This window comes from Aristolochia californica, unplaced genomic scaffold (assembly GCF_029961685.1).
Source record: "Aristolochia californica isolate CCGP_79_NKW_82.1479 unplaced genomic scaffold, dmAriCali1.0.hap1 SCAF_15, whole genome shotgun sequence".
In the NCBI taxonomy this organism is placed as follows: domain Eukaryota; kingdom Viridiplantae; phylum Streptophyta; class Magnoliopsida; order Piperales; family Aristolochiaceae; genus Aristolochia; species Aristolochia californica.
The window spans coordinates 25,616,644-25,633,523 of record NW_027181826.1 but is presented as its reverse complement, the minus strand read 5'-3'; the positions used below and the strand labels follow the sequence as shown (position 1 = coordinate 25,633,523).

General features: G+C 38.9%; 1 protein-coding gene across 1 annotated transcript; it reads left to right on the top strand.

Annotated features, from left to right (window-relative positions):
• The first annotated feature begins 7,113 nt into the window (after positions 1-7,113).
• On the top strand, positions 7,114-8,973 carry LOC137951315 (9-cis-epoxycarotenoid dioxygenase NCED2, chloroplastic-like). Its single transcript, XM_068797898.1, has one exon. It carries the CDS (start codon positions 7,114-7,116, stop codon positions 8,971-8,973), a length of 1,860 nt encoding a protein of 619 aa, XP_068653999.1.
• The last annotated feature ends 7,907 nt before the right edge of the window (positions 8,974-16,880 follow it).

The window sequence follows — 16,880 nt, the reverse complement described above, 5'->3', positions numbered from 1 at the left end:
CTTGTTTCAAGTGATTTAGGTTTAATTCATGAGGTCAAACGATTTCTCTTGATGCAAGTTGATGTGAAAGAAATGGAACTTCTTATATCATAGGCATAAAGATTGAAAGAGACAAACCCCGAGGGATATTAGGATTGTCTCCAAAAACCTATATCAACAAAGTTTTAGAGAGATTTAGTATGAAGAATTGTTCATCTTGTGGTGCACCTATTGTCAAAGCTGACAAGTTCAGTTTGGAACAAGGTCCTAGATATAATTTGGAGAGGGAACAAATGAAAAATATTCATTTTGATTTGACGGTTGGGAGTTTAATGTATGTTCAGGTTTTCGCAAGGCCAGACATTACATATGCAGTTGGAATGTTGGGCAGATATCAAAAGTAACCCAAGTTGTTAGACCATTAGAGAGCTACAAAGAAAGTCATACGATACCTTCAAGGGACTAAAGACTACATGTTTACATATAGGTGATATGATCATCTGGAGGTTATTGGATATTCTGACTCTGATTTTTCTTGTTGCCTTGACTCAAGAAAGTCAACATCATGATATGTTTTTTTAGCTGGAGGGGTCATTTCTTGGAGAAGTGCTATATAATATTTGATTGTTGCTTCTACCACAGAAGCAGAGTTTATAACATGTTTTCAAGCGACATCACAAGCCATATGGTTGAGGATTTTTATTTCTTGGTTCGAAATTGTTGACACAATTTTTAAGTCATTGAGGATTTATAACGATAATTTCGTTACAGTATTTTTGGCCAAGAATAATAAGAGCGGAAGTCGTTGTAAACACATTGACATTAAGTATTTAGCTATTCGAGAACATATCAAAACAAACAGTGGTTGTGCAGCACATCAACACTGGATTGATGATTGTTTCTACGTTGTGCCACATATGGTTCTCATTAAAAGGAGAAAATTGTGGTGTGATACATGGAAGTAATACTTGCTCTAAAGGACTTATAGTCACAATTCATGCAATTTAATTTTTTTTGTTTGGGTATAAGGATATTATATCTATAGGAATTTTTTTTAAGGATTTATCAATATTGAATAGTACATATTAAGTATTGATTGGGTCAAATGAGAGAATGTTAGTCACGATTCTTTTTTCTTTTTAGTTGACCCATTATTAGGTAATATCCCATAGATGTAGGAATAGTGGGATATTTGTTAGTACCCATCAGTTCCAACTTCTCATCTTTTAATGGGAAGGAGGGTTTGAGAAGTTATATGTGAAAAAAGGGATCTGGTCTAGCGAAAGAAGTTTGTATTCTCTATCAACGGGACTTTGGATAGACTAGACAAGTTTTTCTAGAAATTCCTGGAATTTGTCTGCCATGGCTGGGGGTATGTATATGGGCTTCTACTTTTCCGTTTTTATGAATTTCATACATGTTTTTAAGAAATTCTGCTTACAGAAAGAACATTATGACGATGGAAAGCAAAAAAAAAAAAAAAAAAAAAGAAGGAAAGAGGAGAGCGGGGATAGAGGAAATGAAGAAAAGAGGGGAGAGCAGAGGAACAACAAAGAGACAGGTATCACCACCTTCCTATAGTCTTTATGGACCATGAGAACACTTAAAATAATCAATATCCTATAGTGCTTGGATATGGAGAAAATGCATTGAAAAATAGTCTAACAGGATCCAACCGATATAAACTATTGCTTAGTGGTGTTCCCTAAATCAATGCTAATAGACATGAAATCAGTAACCAAGAAGAATGGGAAGACGTGTGCAGATCCTCCATCAACGTATGAGAAATGTAGTTGTTTAGGATTAGAATTTTGCAAATATGGAAGTTTAATGATTAGATCAAGATCTAGTTTTAGTTAGATTGTGTATCAAGCCTACCTCTTCTATGCTCCATGCACTTTTTTCTTCAACCTTTTTCTTCGGTAATTCTTTCTCTGAAAATTTGGAAGACTCCAAGCCCATATGTGAAGTGGTATCATAGTTGGTCAATAGGATTCTGATATTTGATCAACCAAAAAAGAAAAGGGGCATACTAGGTGAGATGAAGCTATCCGAACCCACACTAGATCAAACCAAGTCTAGTCAACCAAAAGCTTTAAAATATAGCCAACCCAGTAGATTGAACTAGGTTTAGTTGACCCGAACTAACTTTTTATATCAAATCGGTTTAGGTTCACACGTTCAACCCTTCTGAGGTACTTCCAACAATTGATTGGGTAACATTTTTTTTTGCCACCAAAATAAGATGAGAAAAGAAATTACGAGTATTGGAGATCACAAATGTTAGTGCTATTTAAATATTAGGATTGGATCAACGTAATCGAAGAAGGATACTTGAAGCTAGAAAAGGACAAACAACTAAGTTCAAAAGAGCAAACAAATTTAAGAGAAATGAGAAGAAAGACATGAATGCACTCTATTGCATTATGTAGGCAGCATAGGCCTATGATGTGCTCGATTGAATCTATGAACAAGGAAAATCCAATGAAAAAAGATAAAACTTCAATCCCTTAGCCTTTAGTTTGAAATAATGAATATGACAAACTCAAAGAGTGTCTTTGAGTACTTCTAGATGCATACAGTGCTAGTTGACCAGATGAACAATAATGGAGAAACCTTCATAGATGACAAGCCGAAGTTCCAACCTAAAGTCAGCGCCATAGAAAAATTCATAGACTCGACAAGATGACACTAAACTCTTTATTCAACACTTTACAAGCTTTTGAACTCAGCCTATAGGAAGATGATGACAAGTTGGTGCAATCCCTAAAGAATCAGTTGAGTCTAAATAGTAAAAAGGGTCAAGGACCTATTAACTCTTGGAAGAAAAATGGGAAAAAAAATGAAAAGCAAAATCCTGTGGATCACAAAGGAAAGAAAAAATAAAATCACACATAAAATGCTTTCAAATGCAATGAGTACGGCCACCACAACTTAGATAGTCCCAGATTGAAGAAAGGTGGGAACACCCAGCATACTAGAATAGACAAAGTGGGAGGTCTTGACTCAGACTTAGAAAATGAAGTTTTGGTTACATGTGAGGTCTCAATGGTAGCAAAGAACAATGTCTAGTTTATGGACACTTGGTGCAACAACCACATGAACAACCACAAGAGTTTTTTTACATGTTAGACTACATAAAATCCGCATAAGTAAAATTCGGCAACAACAGCAGAATTCAGTAAAACAAAAGGGGCAATTCGGTATCAAGATGAAAGATGACGCCTTGCATACAATTGGAGATGTCTACAATGTGTCGGGGTTACATACAAATTTTCGTTGTGTTGGAAAACTCCCATAAAGAGGGTACAATGTGCACATAAAGGGAAAACAATGTAAGATTCACAACAACAAGGAGACTCTAATTTTAGTGTACTTTGAACTCAAGTCGCCTATTTCTTTTATCACCGATATATGATACGTGTTTGACCACCACAGTGGAAAGCTTTCTTGGTTATGACATTATCGATTCAAACACGTCGACTATGACAAATTAACTCTACTAGATGGTAAAAATATTGTACCAGGTATGACAAATTCATTTGCCACACATGCATTACTTGCAAGCATCAAAGAGCATCCTTTCCTTCCGAGAAGGCTTGTTGAACAAAGGAAATAATGAAGCTAATTCCATGGATTTGTGTGGTACGATCAAAGTTCTTTCACACAATGGGAAATATTAGTTGACACAATGCAGATGATGCTGGCATTGGCAACATGAGAAAAGTGGACACTCCATCAGATGAATGTCTAGTCTACCTTTTTGAATGACATACTAGAGGTGGAGGTATACGTGGATCAACCTAATAGGTATGTCCAAGCAGGGAAATAACACACCAGCTACTAAAAGCATTCTACTAAACTCAAGCAAGCCCCTTGTATCTGGTACATGTGGATTGACTATTATTTGATGCAAAGAGGCTTTGAGAGGTACTTGTAGAAACATACATTATCTGTGAAGATAGATGATGGTGGGCATGTACTACTAGTTTCTTAATGTGGACAACCTAACTTTCATTGGTGACAACCTAGACATGATCGAGAAATTTAGAACGGCCATGGTGCATGACATTGCTATGCCTCATTTGGGTCACAAGTCCTATTTCTAGGGACTTGAGGTGACTAAAACAGAGGAAAGCTATTTGTATCTCAACAGAAGTACGACTTCGACATTTTGGGGAGATTCACAATGCTCAACTATAGTTTCATCTGGATTCCCTTTAAATGAAAATTGAAGTGGACTAAGGAGGGAAGTGGACCTAAAGTAAGTCTAAGTTACTGTAAGAAGATAGTGGGTAGCATCCACTACCTCAGTAGCCACTTGACCCAATATTATGTATAGAGTCAGGATGGTTAGTCGATTCATCGAACGACTACACCAGCCTCACCAGCAAGCTACGAAACAAATCCTGAGATACATCAAAGGTATAATCGAAGATGACATTTTTTGCAATGGTTTAGATTCTTTGAAACTAGTAGGGTATATGAATAACTAATAGGCAAGATATTTTGTTATCAATGTTCTCCTATTAGTCTTCACTCCCAAGAACTCGTACTTGGGAAATTCCACAAATCAAGCTTTATTAGTTAGAATTTACATCAAAGGGATTTCAGCTCTCTTTAAGCCATGTGTAGCTCATATACGTAATCTACAAATAATCTCCTCAGAAGATTGACTAGTTTCTAGCTCTAACAAGGTCCTTTCTATCTAGATTCAAATAGGTTCTAGATGAACCTTTCTCAAATAAAACACAAAAAAAAGGATGAAACTTATAACCTTTATAAAATAGAGAGACAAATTCTCCTTGAGAGATTCAAGCCTCCAGCTTTGTAGCACAATGTGAATGATTGAGATTGTCTAGTGCGTATGTAATGGAGAGGATTTGAGAAAAGAGGAAATTTTTTCCAGAGTTTGGCTCACTCTTTCTCACAAATGATTTTCACAAAATCACTATTAGAATGTGTCTTATTGATTGATGGTGTGATCAATTAATATTTTCCCATTGGGTAAGATATTTTTAGTTGATCGATCAGTGACATGGTATGAACGATCAATCAGAATTCCCTCTTGTAGTGCATTGCAAATATGATTTATCAATGTCTTTCCTATGATCGATCATGTTTTATGTCCATGCCTGACAAAGTTTTGTATGATCGACCAACCTCTAAGTTAATTGATCAACCGACATGAATTTGCTTTGCCTGGACAGTATTAATCGATTGTGATTTATAACACAATTTGGTTATGTTCTGGATGATCGATTAGTGATGCTTTATAACACAATTTGGCCATGTTCTAGATGATTGGTTAATCGACTTAGGTTGATCGATCATGTTTTATATTTTCGGCATGTGCACTTCTTGTTGATCAATCATTGGCAGTTGATCAATCATTCTAGTGCCAGTTCATCTAATATTTTTTTAAAGCATAAGAATAAATGATCTTAAGTGGTTCTAACATGTATGAAATATATATATGAGCTTGGAAAAACATGTTTGAATGCAAAATATATCCTAAATCTCCAAGTTTGCATTGTACTTTAAATTTTGGAAGGAATGGACAACTCTTTTTAGATAAACTGAGTTTTTGACATTTCTCAGTGAATCCTAAAACTCTAGTCTTTGAATTGTCTTCTTCTTCTGAGGGTGTTTTGGCAAGAGTTCTTGACTTTACATAAAGTTTGAGGTCTTTGTGAAACTTGTTTCAGTTCAATGTTTTAGACCTTAAAATTGATGTCTCTTGAAGGAAAGATATTTGAAATACTAGATTTGCAATTGTCAACTCTATTAAGTTTTGTTATCATCAAATCAAGATGGAATCAACACACGATCAACAAATGTTTTATAAAAGAAACAAACATATTGATATTAAGTTCCACTATATCAATGATATGGTAAAAGTTAGAAGTTAATTGTCAATTTTTGTGGCATTTGAAGATCATATCACCCACATCTTTACAAAACCATTGAAAACAAAAATCTTCTTGAAGCTAAAGAAGATGCTTGGGATATTGAGTTGGGTTCAGATCAAGGGAGGCCATTGGATGTTGCTCCTCTATCACCAGGTGTGAAATGTGACAAGTTGTTTAGGACTAGGATTTTGTAATTGTGAAATTTTTTCAAAGTTATATTAGGATTTTTTTGTAGTTTATAAATAGATGATAAATGATTGACTCTATAAGTGTAAATTTTATAGACGGAATGAAATTTAATCAAACTTACCTCTTTTTAGCTGTACACAGTTCTTTTTTGCTCTCTTTCTCTGAAATTGGGATAACTCCATGCCTATCTATCAAATCCAAAACTCGGATTGAAAAAAAAATAAAAAAATGTTAAACCAAAACGAGTAGGATGAAAATAGCATAAGAGAATCAAAGAAGATATAAAAGAATAGTAGAGAGAGAGAGAGAGAAAGAGAAGGAGGCATGTGGGAGTGGCAAAAGCTTGAGAGTAAGAGAGCTGAGTGCAAGGGGGGAGAGAGCAATGAATCACATTCACATGGCGATGAGGCATGAGCCCTTAAATTAAGGCACTGCCCCACGCTCCTACACCTATACAGAGTACAAACCATTGCAGTCCTGCGGGTGGCACTGCCTCTCTCTCTCTCTCTCTCTCTCATTCTCTCATGGACTGAAAAAATGCAGGGTTGGTAATGTGTGAAGGGGGCCCCTTCCTATTGTTAACCGCGTAGAGGGAGGTGTGATTCGTGTCACCATCTCCAACCCCTTGTTATTTTAATCCAGTGTCGTCAAAAACGTCAAGTGCCCTTTCCACAAATCTAACACGTGGTCTTCTCCGATGAACCAAGGTGGACCTCCATAACCTCCCTAACGTCCTCTATAAATACTCTCCCATTTCACTCTCTCTCTCTTCAACTCAAATCCCACGCAGCGCACTCCTGCTTCTCTCCCTCTGCTTCGCTTTTTCCACCCTTTCTCCATCGCCTTCCTAATCGCCCCAGTCTTTACTGCTCCAAGTGTCATCGAATTGAAATCGGGGAAACGGAGCACCACTGCCGCCGCGTTGTGTAGCAGCATCCAACAGCAGTAAAGAGAACAATTACGATAGCAAAGTGTAGCCGGTTCATTACCTTTGCTGCTCTGCCTCAGTGCCTCCTCCCCGATTCCACTCCCCATGGCTGCGGCTAATGGAACTCGTTGCCGATCCCAGTTTCCCAATCTACCTCGGGAGACCATGGATTTGGGCCGTCAGAGCAAGTCCATTGCATTGAAGCCCACACCTTCGCCTACTAAAACCATCAGTTGCTCCTTGAATTCATCGCCCGTTGCCCGCCAACTCAAAGTAACCGCTCCGTTCAAACAACCCTCCGCCACACCCCCTCCCTCCACGTCGTCTCCTCCCCTTACTCACAGACAAGAACCACCCTCCCCCGCCAAGCACTCCCGCCACCCCCATCATTCTCCATCCCCCGCCTCTCCGCCTCTCAAATGGAACATCTTCCAGAGGGCCGCCGCCGTGGCCTTGGACACAGTCGAGCAGACCTTCATCTCCCGCCTCGAGCGCCAGCATCCCCTCCCCAAAACCGCCGACCCCGCTGTCCAGATTTCCGGCAACTTCGCCCCCGTCGACGAGCAGCCCGTGCAGCAGAACCTTACCGTGTGGGGCCGGATCCCCCCCTGGCTAGATGGTGTCTACGTCCGTAACGGTGCCAACCCGCTCCACGAACCCGTCGCCGGTCACCACCTCTTCGACGGCGACGGCATGGTCCATGCCGTGAGGCTCCAGCAGGGGTCCGCCTCCTATGCCTGCCGATTCACCGAGACGCACCGCTTGGTTCAGGAGCGGGCCCTGGGTCGACCCGTCTTCCCAAAGGCCATTGGAGAGCTCCACGGTCACTCCGGGATAGCGCGTCTCCTTCTCTTCTACGCCAGAGGTCTCGTCGGCCTGGTGAATCCGAAGAGCGGCATGGGCGTGGCCAACGCTGGTCTCGTCTACTTCAACGGCCGGCTCCTTGCCATGTCCGAGGACGACCTGCCCTACCACGTTCAAGTCACCCCCAAGGGAGATCTACACACGGTGGGCCGCTACGACTTCGACGGGCAGCTCAATTCGGCCATGATCGCCCACCCGAAACTTGACCCGGAATCCGGCGAGCTCTTCGCCCTGAGCTACGACGTCATTCGGAAGCCTCATCTCAAGTACTTCCGATTCGCTCCCGATGGGACGAAATCACCGGACGTAGAAATCCCAGTGGAGGGACCCACCATGATGCATGACTTCGCCATCACCGAGAAGTTCGTGGTCGTCCCGGACCAGCAAGTCGTCTTCAAGCTCGGGGAGATGATTAACGGTGGTTCTCCCGTTGTGTACGACAAGAAGAAGATGGCTCGCTTCGGGGTTCTACCCAAAAACGCCTCCAACGCTTCCGCGATGCGTTGGGTGGACGTTCCTGATTGCTTCTGCTTCCACCTCTGGAATGCCTGGGAGGAAGGCTCCGACCAGGTGGTGGTCATTGGTTCCTGCATGACCCCTGCCGACTCCATTTTCAACGAATCCGATGAAAACCTCAAGAGCGTGCTCACCGAAATCCGCCTCGACCTCAAGACCGGCAAGTCCACTCGACGCCCCATAATCGACCCCGACCACCACATGAACCTGGAGGCGGGGATGGTGAACCGCAACCGTCTCGGCCGCAAGACCCGCTTCGCTTATCTTGCAATCGCCGAGCCGTGGCCCAAGGTGTCGGGATTCGCCAAGGTCGACCTCATCACGGGGAAGGTGGAGAAATTCATCTATGGCGACGGCTGCTACGGTGGGGAGCCCTACTTCATCTCCAGAGATCCTTCTTCGGAGAGGGAGGATGACGGGTATGTGATCACTTTCGTGCACAATGAGAAGAGCGGCAACTCGGAGCTTCTGATCGTAAACGCCCACGACATGATGCTGGAGGCGTCGGTGAAATTGCCGTCCCGAGTCCCCTACGGATTCCATGGCACTTTCATCACTTGGAGGGATCTGGAGAAGCAGGCATAGCCGATGGAGCCTCGATCAGTAATTTGGTATGGTACTACTAATACCATAAGAAGACAATACAGGAGGAGGACTACCTGAGGGATATGATGAGATATACGTCCCCGGAGCCTCTCTTCTTTTCTGCTGCTGCCTATTTGGCCTGCGTTTGTTGCTTTACCTGGTTTTTTTAGTTTAGATTTGTTCCCTTGTTCAGGGCGTCAGTAAGGAGAACGAGGTTGTAGCTTTGGAGTGTAGGTAGATATCGAGCTCAGCTCGTTCTCCCCTAATTCTTTCCGAACGTTTCAATTGCTGAATCACATATGTAAATTAAAATCAGCGTCTGTAATTAGCACCTGGGAGATTGAGAGAGGTGTATCAATCTATCCATCTCCTCTTATATAGTTTGTAAATAATGAAGGATAAGTCATTCCTTTTATGGCGGTCATTCTGCTTTTTGTTTTCTTTCAAGTTTCAAGTTTCGATATTTTTCTCTCTCCAACATCACTGTTGCACTTTACTGCCACAGAGTGAGACTGCGGTGTGCCGACGGAAAAGAATTTCTGATTTGACGATACGAAAGGGCTTTGTGAGTAGTAGTATCAGTCTTTCTCACTGCTTCTGGGAGTGGGAGAGCCCAAATTGGACTCGCACCAATTCCATGAGAAGACTGAGAGTGAAGACTGGGCTGACATAGCCGAAGCCCTGAAACTGAAACCCCTTTCTGGTCAAAGCCGGGAAACACGCCGTGTGGGAAGGAAAGTAAAAACAAAGGTCCGGAGATAATGTGGCAAAGTTTGCACACGTGTATGTGTCGTGTTATTTTATCGCGCCCCCTGTCCAAATCAACGAAAAGTTGTTAAAACCACGATTTTCCCCTCCAGGAGTCAAGAACCGGGGTTGGGTCACCCAAGTGAAAACCGTTTTTTTGCAGTAGGAGAAAAACGGATAACTGCAAAAGGCAGTCCGGCAATAATATAAGGAAAAAAGAGATTGGCTGCTGATGGTTTTTGTCGGGCGCTTGGAAGCGGACACAAATGGGACCCAACCCCGGTTCTTGACTCTTTCATTACAACACTTCTTCTTATTCTTTATCGTTTTTCGAGATCGATTACGCGGTTACGCCGCCATTGCTCAATAATCAGAGATATTTATGACAGAAAGAGTTCTCCTTTTCTTTATTATTATGGTTACCGTTTATGTAATGTAATCCTCTTCTTCCTCCTCAAGCCCGCGTTTTTGTCAAATTCAACCGACCCCTTGCAACGGCCAACGGAAGCCCTGCTCAGACTGTCTCGGGCCTAGGCTTTTTGCAATTTTACTCAACTCTGTTTTACTGTTTCCTGTACCTACTCCCGATACCAAAAAGTTTTTTTTTTATTTTTACGTTTTTCTTGGTAGTGTACCTTGAGGGAAAGTAAAAGTGAATTACCCTTTAAATTCACTTTCCTCGATGCTCTCTGCATCCCTTCCCTTTCGACATTCTTTACATCCCTCTCTCTCGACGTTACACTCTCTGCTTCTCAACCCTCATCTCTTTGTCTCTTTGCTTCCGTCTCAATCCTTGTCTCTCTCAATACTCCTCTCTCTACTCTACTTCCCTCTCAACACTCTTCTCGCCAACGCCTGATTGCTTCCTCTTGCCATCTCACTCGGTCGCTGCTCAATCTCGCCCTCTCCCTTGACCTCCAGAACAATCTCTTGTCGTGGGACTTCCCCAAGTCTCTCTCCCAATTAACTCGATTGACGCAGTTAGTCCTATCTTTTAACAACTTCTCTAGAGAAATACCTTTCTTTGTCAACATTCTAACCCATTTGACAATTCTTCTCAATACCTTTCTTAGTCAACATCCTAACCCATTTGACAATTCTTCTCCCTAAAAACAACAGTTTCTCTAGTAAGCTCCTCAACATCAGTGTCTCATAGTTAGACACCTTCAACTTTTCGAATAACAATCTCAATGGGTCTATCCCACAAGCCCTCAATGAATTCCCGACATCGTCCTTCGCAGGCAACACTAATCTGTGTGGTGGACCCTTAACTCTTTGCAACCCTTTCTCCCCTCACACCCCATCTCCCTCGACGATTTTGCCATCGACCCCCGTTGGCAAAAGTCCAAGAAGCTTTCTATGATGGCAATTATCGTGTTAGGAATTATACTTAGACTCTCTAATTCAAAACTAACGAGAGCAATAATAATAGCAGAAAAACAAAAACAAACACAAAGAACACGAGATTTATACAGGTTCTCTTCAAGGTGAGACTACGTCATGTCTTCTGCCACTGCAGTAATCCACTATGAAGAGGAAATAGTTTATAAGAGAAATTATTTTTCTAACCTCTCTCGGTCGCAACTAAGGATCTTCCACGATGATAATAAATCCTAACAATGACCCCCCCCAAATATAAAGAGAAAACTAGAGTAATCGTAATACAAGTGTGAAATCCCTAAACTACCCTTAATGAAACAACAATTAATATATCGTGAACCTTCCGCAACACAGTGATCTGGATGAGGCGTAAGGGTATTAATCAAACTCCACAACTTAACATATCGCAATATTTGTTGCTTTGACAATGGTTTTACTTGCTCTGTTCTTGATTCTCTTGCTATGCTTCCTTCATCATCGACAATGAGGGGCCCCGGCGAATCTATCAAGATTAAGTATTTTTATCATGGTTCTAAAAGTATTAACCTAATTACCCTCTATCAAAATGTTCTATAATAAAGTATCCTATTTATTTATTTATATAAATTCATGATTTTTAATAATATATTTAATTACTAATTTAAGAGTGATAATGTAGATATTATAAAAGTAAGGATTTGATCAAGCGCTTGAAAATTATAAAAATAAACATTTTTTTAGGTATTTTATTTTTATTTTTTACAATTAATTAAATCAATAATTTTATTTCACTTTGTAATTATTTTAGTAAGTTATAATTAATTAAATTATTTTTTATTTTAAATTGTAATTATTTTATTAATTTAGAATAAACTAAAATTTATCTTATTTATTAATAAAATACCCTATTTAATTATTTATTATATTTTATATTATATTAAATTACTAATTAAAGAGTGATAATTAAGATATTGTAAAAGTCAAAATTTTATTAAGTATCTAGACATTATAAAAGTAACCATGTTTGTTTAGGTATATTATTTGTTATATTTAATTAAATTAATATTTATTTTAATTTTAAAACTATTTAACTTATTTGGTCAATTAAAAAGTTCAATACGACTATCTTCTAAATTAAATCTATCAGCGTATTTTATTAATAAATTCATTCTCTTGTTTCTACTTCATTTCTCATTGTCCACACCAACACAAAAAAATATTTTCACTACACTTTTCATTGAGCACACTTATACAAAAAAGTAATTCACTTTCACTAGTTCATTCATTTTCGCTTTTAAGGGGGTTAGTGTGCTTTGAAAGTAAATGAACTAGTGAAAGTAAATTATTTTTTTGTGTTAGTGTGCCCAATGGAAAACATAGTGAAAAATATTTTTTTGTGTTAGTGTATAGTGAAAAATATAGTAAAAAGTACATATGAAATTTACTGATAAAATACTCTAATATATTTAACTTTTACAAGATATTTTTATTTAACCTTTTTATTAATAAGTTAAGATAGATTTTAATTTGTCTGAATTAATAAATATTTTTTAAAATTAAATTAAATTTATTTATTTAATTAAATATATAAAAATAAAATACTTAAACAAATGTTTCTTTTATAATATCCAAATGCTTAATCAAATCGTTACTTGTTAATATCTGAATTGTTTATTTAAATATTAATTAAATACAAAATTAAAAATGATACATTTATGTAAATAAAAAAGAGGGTATTTATTATACAAAATTAATTTTATAGATTTAATTTATAATACATTTTTATTTAATTTTAAAAAATATTTTAAGTTTTTTTAAATTATTAAATAATTAAAATAAATTAAAATTATTTATTTTATTAAAAATTTAAAAATAAAATGATTAAACAAATCCTTACTTTTATAATATCCAATTATTACTTTTACAATATCTATATTCTTACTCTTAACATAGTCATTAAATATAATATTAAAAATATGGAATTTATACATGTAAAAAAGGGTATTTTATTATATAAAATTACTTCAATATATTTAAAATTTATTTTAGATAGTTATTTACTAAAATAAAATAAATATTAGTGTTATAAATTAATAAATCAATTTAATTATTTGTAATTAATATACATAAATAAAATAATCAAACAAATACTTTATCAAATTGTACTTTTGTAATATCTAAATTCTCACTCTTAAATTAGAAATCAAATATAATATGAAAATCATAAATTTATATAAAAAATGGTATTTTACTATTTAAAATTAGTCTGATTGTTTTAATTTTTATAAGATAATTTTATTTAAATATTTTTTAATAAATTAAGATAAATTTCAACCTGTTTAGATTAATAAATAATTAAAAATAAATTATTATTATTTATTTTATTTAAAAATATAAAATAAAATTCTTAAACAAATACTTAATTTTATAATATACAAATACAAGAGTGAGAGGGCAAAATAAGCAAAATAAGAGTGAAGAAGGGAGTGAAAGTAAATTTACTAGCTTTAGGGAGTGATTTCACTTTCTCTTATTTTTCTTAACAAGAATGTAATTCAATAAGACCTCAAAACCCCTTTTTTCAGTAAATGTGTGACTTTTGTACATTTTAGTCGAAAGCAATCCACCAACTCCTAGTGACCTCAAAACGTCAGGTGTGCATTGTGAGCCTGCTTATATGGTTTTGATTCAAAATGGGTGCGCCAAAGTCAAAAGCTGAAGACAAAGGAGAGTGACACAGCGCCGATTCTGTAACAAAGCACTGTTACTATTAACGTTGCACTTCCAGTAAGTAGACGGCCGCAATTTAGTACCATTAATTTTGAGCAGTCACTGATTGGCGGAGATGATTTGTTTCTGTGCAAACTGCAAAGGAAGCAGGCAGTCGGAAGGAATATGCTTTAATCCATTTCCATGGCACCGTGGATGGGAAATGGGGGCGAATACGGGATCAGTGGGAGGTAGATTAGTCGGAAGGAATATGCTTTAATCCATTTCCATGGCACCGTGGATGGGAAATGGGTCCCGGCCGGGGCGGTTACGGGATCAGTGGGAGCGAGGGGTTCCGGGTAGATTTCGGAGCTCTCTACTTTAATTTTATATGGAAGAGAAAGAAGAGAAAGTGTCCAGGGAAGGGAATAAGAAAATGGGGAGGGAGGAGGGGTGGGTGTGGATGGCCTGCCACGCTATGTTTTTCTCTCTCCTTGTCTCCAATTTGTCGTCCAGTCCAAGTTTTTGTGGAGCCGAGGAATCTGAGCGTGGCCTTTAGAAACAATTGCCGCTTATACACCATCACCACGAAACAGGAATGAATATAGAGCTGATCCATAATATATTTTGCACTGACAGACCACTGCTGAAGCAGCACATGCAACATATTCAAAGCCAATTCCCAATCATCGTAAGTCGTAATATAACAAAACGTAGGCAGGTTCCCAGTTGTAATTTCAAGGCTAAATTGCCACACCAGTCTAGAGTCTTTACGGAAAAAGAGCAGCTTCTGGTTCAAAGGTTTCCGATAAAAAACCAAGGAAAGCTAGTTTTCAAGGGAAAAAAGAAACCCGCAAAGAAGGTCACAGAAGAGTGAGAGCAATTAGATGATGGGAAGTTTTGGTTTCTGCACCCCCGAATTGAGTGGCAATTGGGGATATGTCTTTTCACCACCTGATTGAAGTGTGCCCCTGGAGGGACAAGTTAGCAGTCGGAATCAGTAGCATTTCGGGTTTCCTAACAGACACGACTGACTGTCAGCAGCTGGTTGTTGGAACTTCTCAGTCGATGAATCAGCAAATATCTGCTTGTGGGAGTGGATTTTTCTCTCTCTATCATGTGGAACCCTTGATTAAATGACATAGTAACGAATAGTAACATTAATGTTGAAACCAGTTACGTTAAAACCTCGAGGCTTTAGTGAGAGGCACAACAAGAACTTATACAAGGACCGGCTTGGTCGATATTTCAATACTCCCCCGCACGGGGACAACCCGTGTATATTCGGGTCCCAACATACAAGGGACAAATTCAGGGGGAGCGGGATTCAAACTCGTAACCGACCTGTTATGATACCATGTTGAAACCAGTTGCGCTAAAACTTACCATGTTGAAACCAGTTGCGCTAAAACCTCGAGGCATCAGGGAGAGGCGCAACAGGACCTTATACAAGGATTGGCCCGAGCGATACAAATACGGTTCCACACTCCCCAGCACGGGGAATACCCATGGAAATTCGGTGGCCAAATTCACGGCCTTCGGGGGGGGGGAGCGGGATTCGAACTCGGGACCAACCTGCTCTGATACCATGTTGAAACCAGTTACGCTAAAACCTCGAGGCTTTAGTGAGAGGCGCAACAAGACTTTATACAAGGACCGGCCCAGTCGATATCTCAACAAGTACCAACAATTCGGAGGAGAAATCTCCAGAATGTGGCATCGGTTGAATCTCATCAATGCAAGGGAGAAGGCGACAAAGTCAATGAAGGATCTGCTGTTCTAAGCACACCTAGCCACCTCCTGGCAAGTGTCTAGCGCCTAAAGATGACATGTTTGATGCTCGTTTCCCCTCCCTGCACTCCTCCCTAACCTCTACAGGGAAAAGCTGGAGGAAACAAAAAGAAAAACCATCACGGAAATCCATGGATGGACCATGACGAACCAGGTGATGTCTCCTCCCCCTTTTCTTCGACTCCATTTTAATACTTGAATGATCACAAGCCGATCACCAAATTCGTGAACCATCACAAGACAAATGATTCTCCGACTTCTTTTTGTTTTTAATCACACAAAGAAACAGATAAAACTTGCTTTCCAGTCGCCTTTTCATATCAAACCTCCGATGTAACCTCAGCTAACCTCAGCTTGCCCATTGGCGCTCCCATCTTTATTTTGTATCTTCCTTTTCCCCGAAAAGTGATTTCGGGTAGCATTTTAATTTGTTTACTCAGAACTGCGTCAGGAACTTTTGCTTAATTGGCTCTCTTTTTCACATTCATGGAGAATGAAAGATGCAGAGAGTGGCCACTGTCACTCAGCCCACTTGGATTGGATTACTACAACTACTACTGCGGGAGACAACAATGCTTTGAAGTTTTATATAGTTTATGCTCCGAGGATAAGCAAAGACTGCAAAACAACAGCAAGAAAAGGAACATACATGATACAACCCCTTGAGTGGGCAGCATTGACAAAACACCATCGAATTCAAAATCCTCTTAAACGAATCCTTCATCGCATGGTTAGGTCAAATACTAATATATTCACATATAAAGCCTGTAGAGAATTTGTTCATATAAACTGTTGAAATTTTGGATTCCATTATATATAATCACAGTAGAAAATGATTAAAGGGTGAGAAGAATGAAAAGCGTTATGGAGAGAAGTTTTAGAAAGAATAGGGTAATGGACTTAATTCAAAACTTAAGCTCTATTTGTAAATGATAAACACAAACCTACATTTTGTCGAAGGAGTACGATTCACAATTGCATTCATACAACAGCTGATATTTCTTCCTGCCGACCACCCAGAAAGCGGCAAACCAATTCCATAATCCAAGACGTAGTGGTCGCTTCCATTATTATCTGAACACTGGCTTTGGACTTTCTAGCGTCCCATTAAACTGCTCAGGCGCACTACATTAGTGGTAACACAGTTGGTCGTGGTAAAAAAGAAAGCGTTAATTTGCAGGAATGCCGCTGATGATGGACAAGAAATTCATGCCGGTAGAGAATTCCAGCTTTAGAATTCAAACCCTGTCCGCCATTATTTCTTACATTCTATAGAAAAAGGACGTCCAAGAACTGCAGGG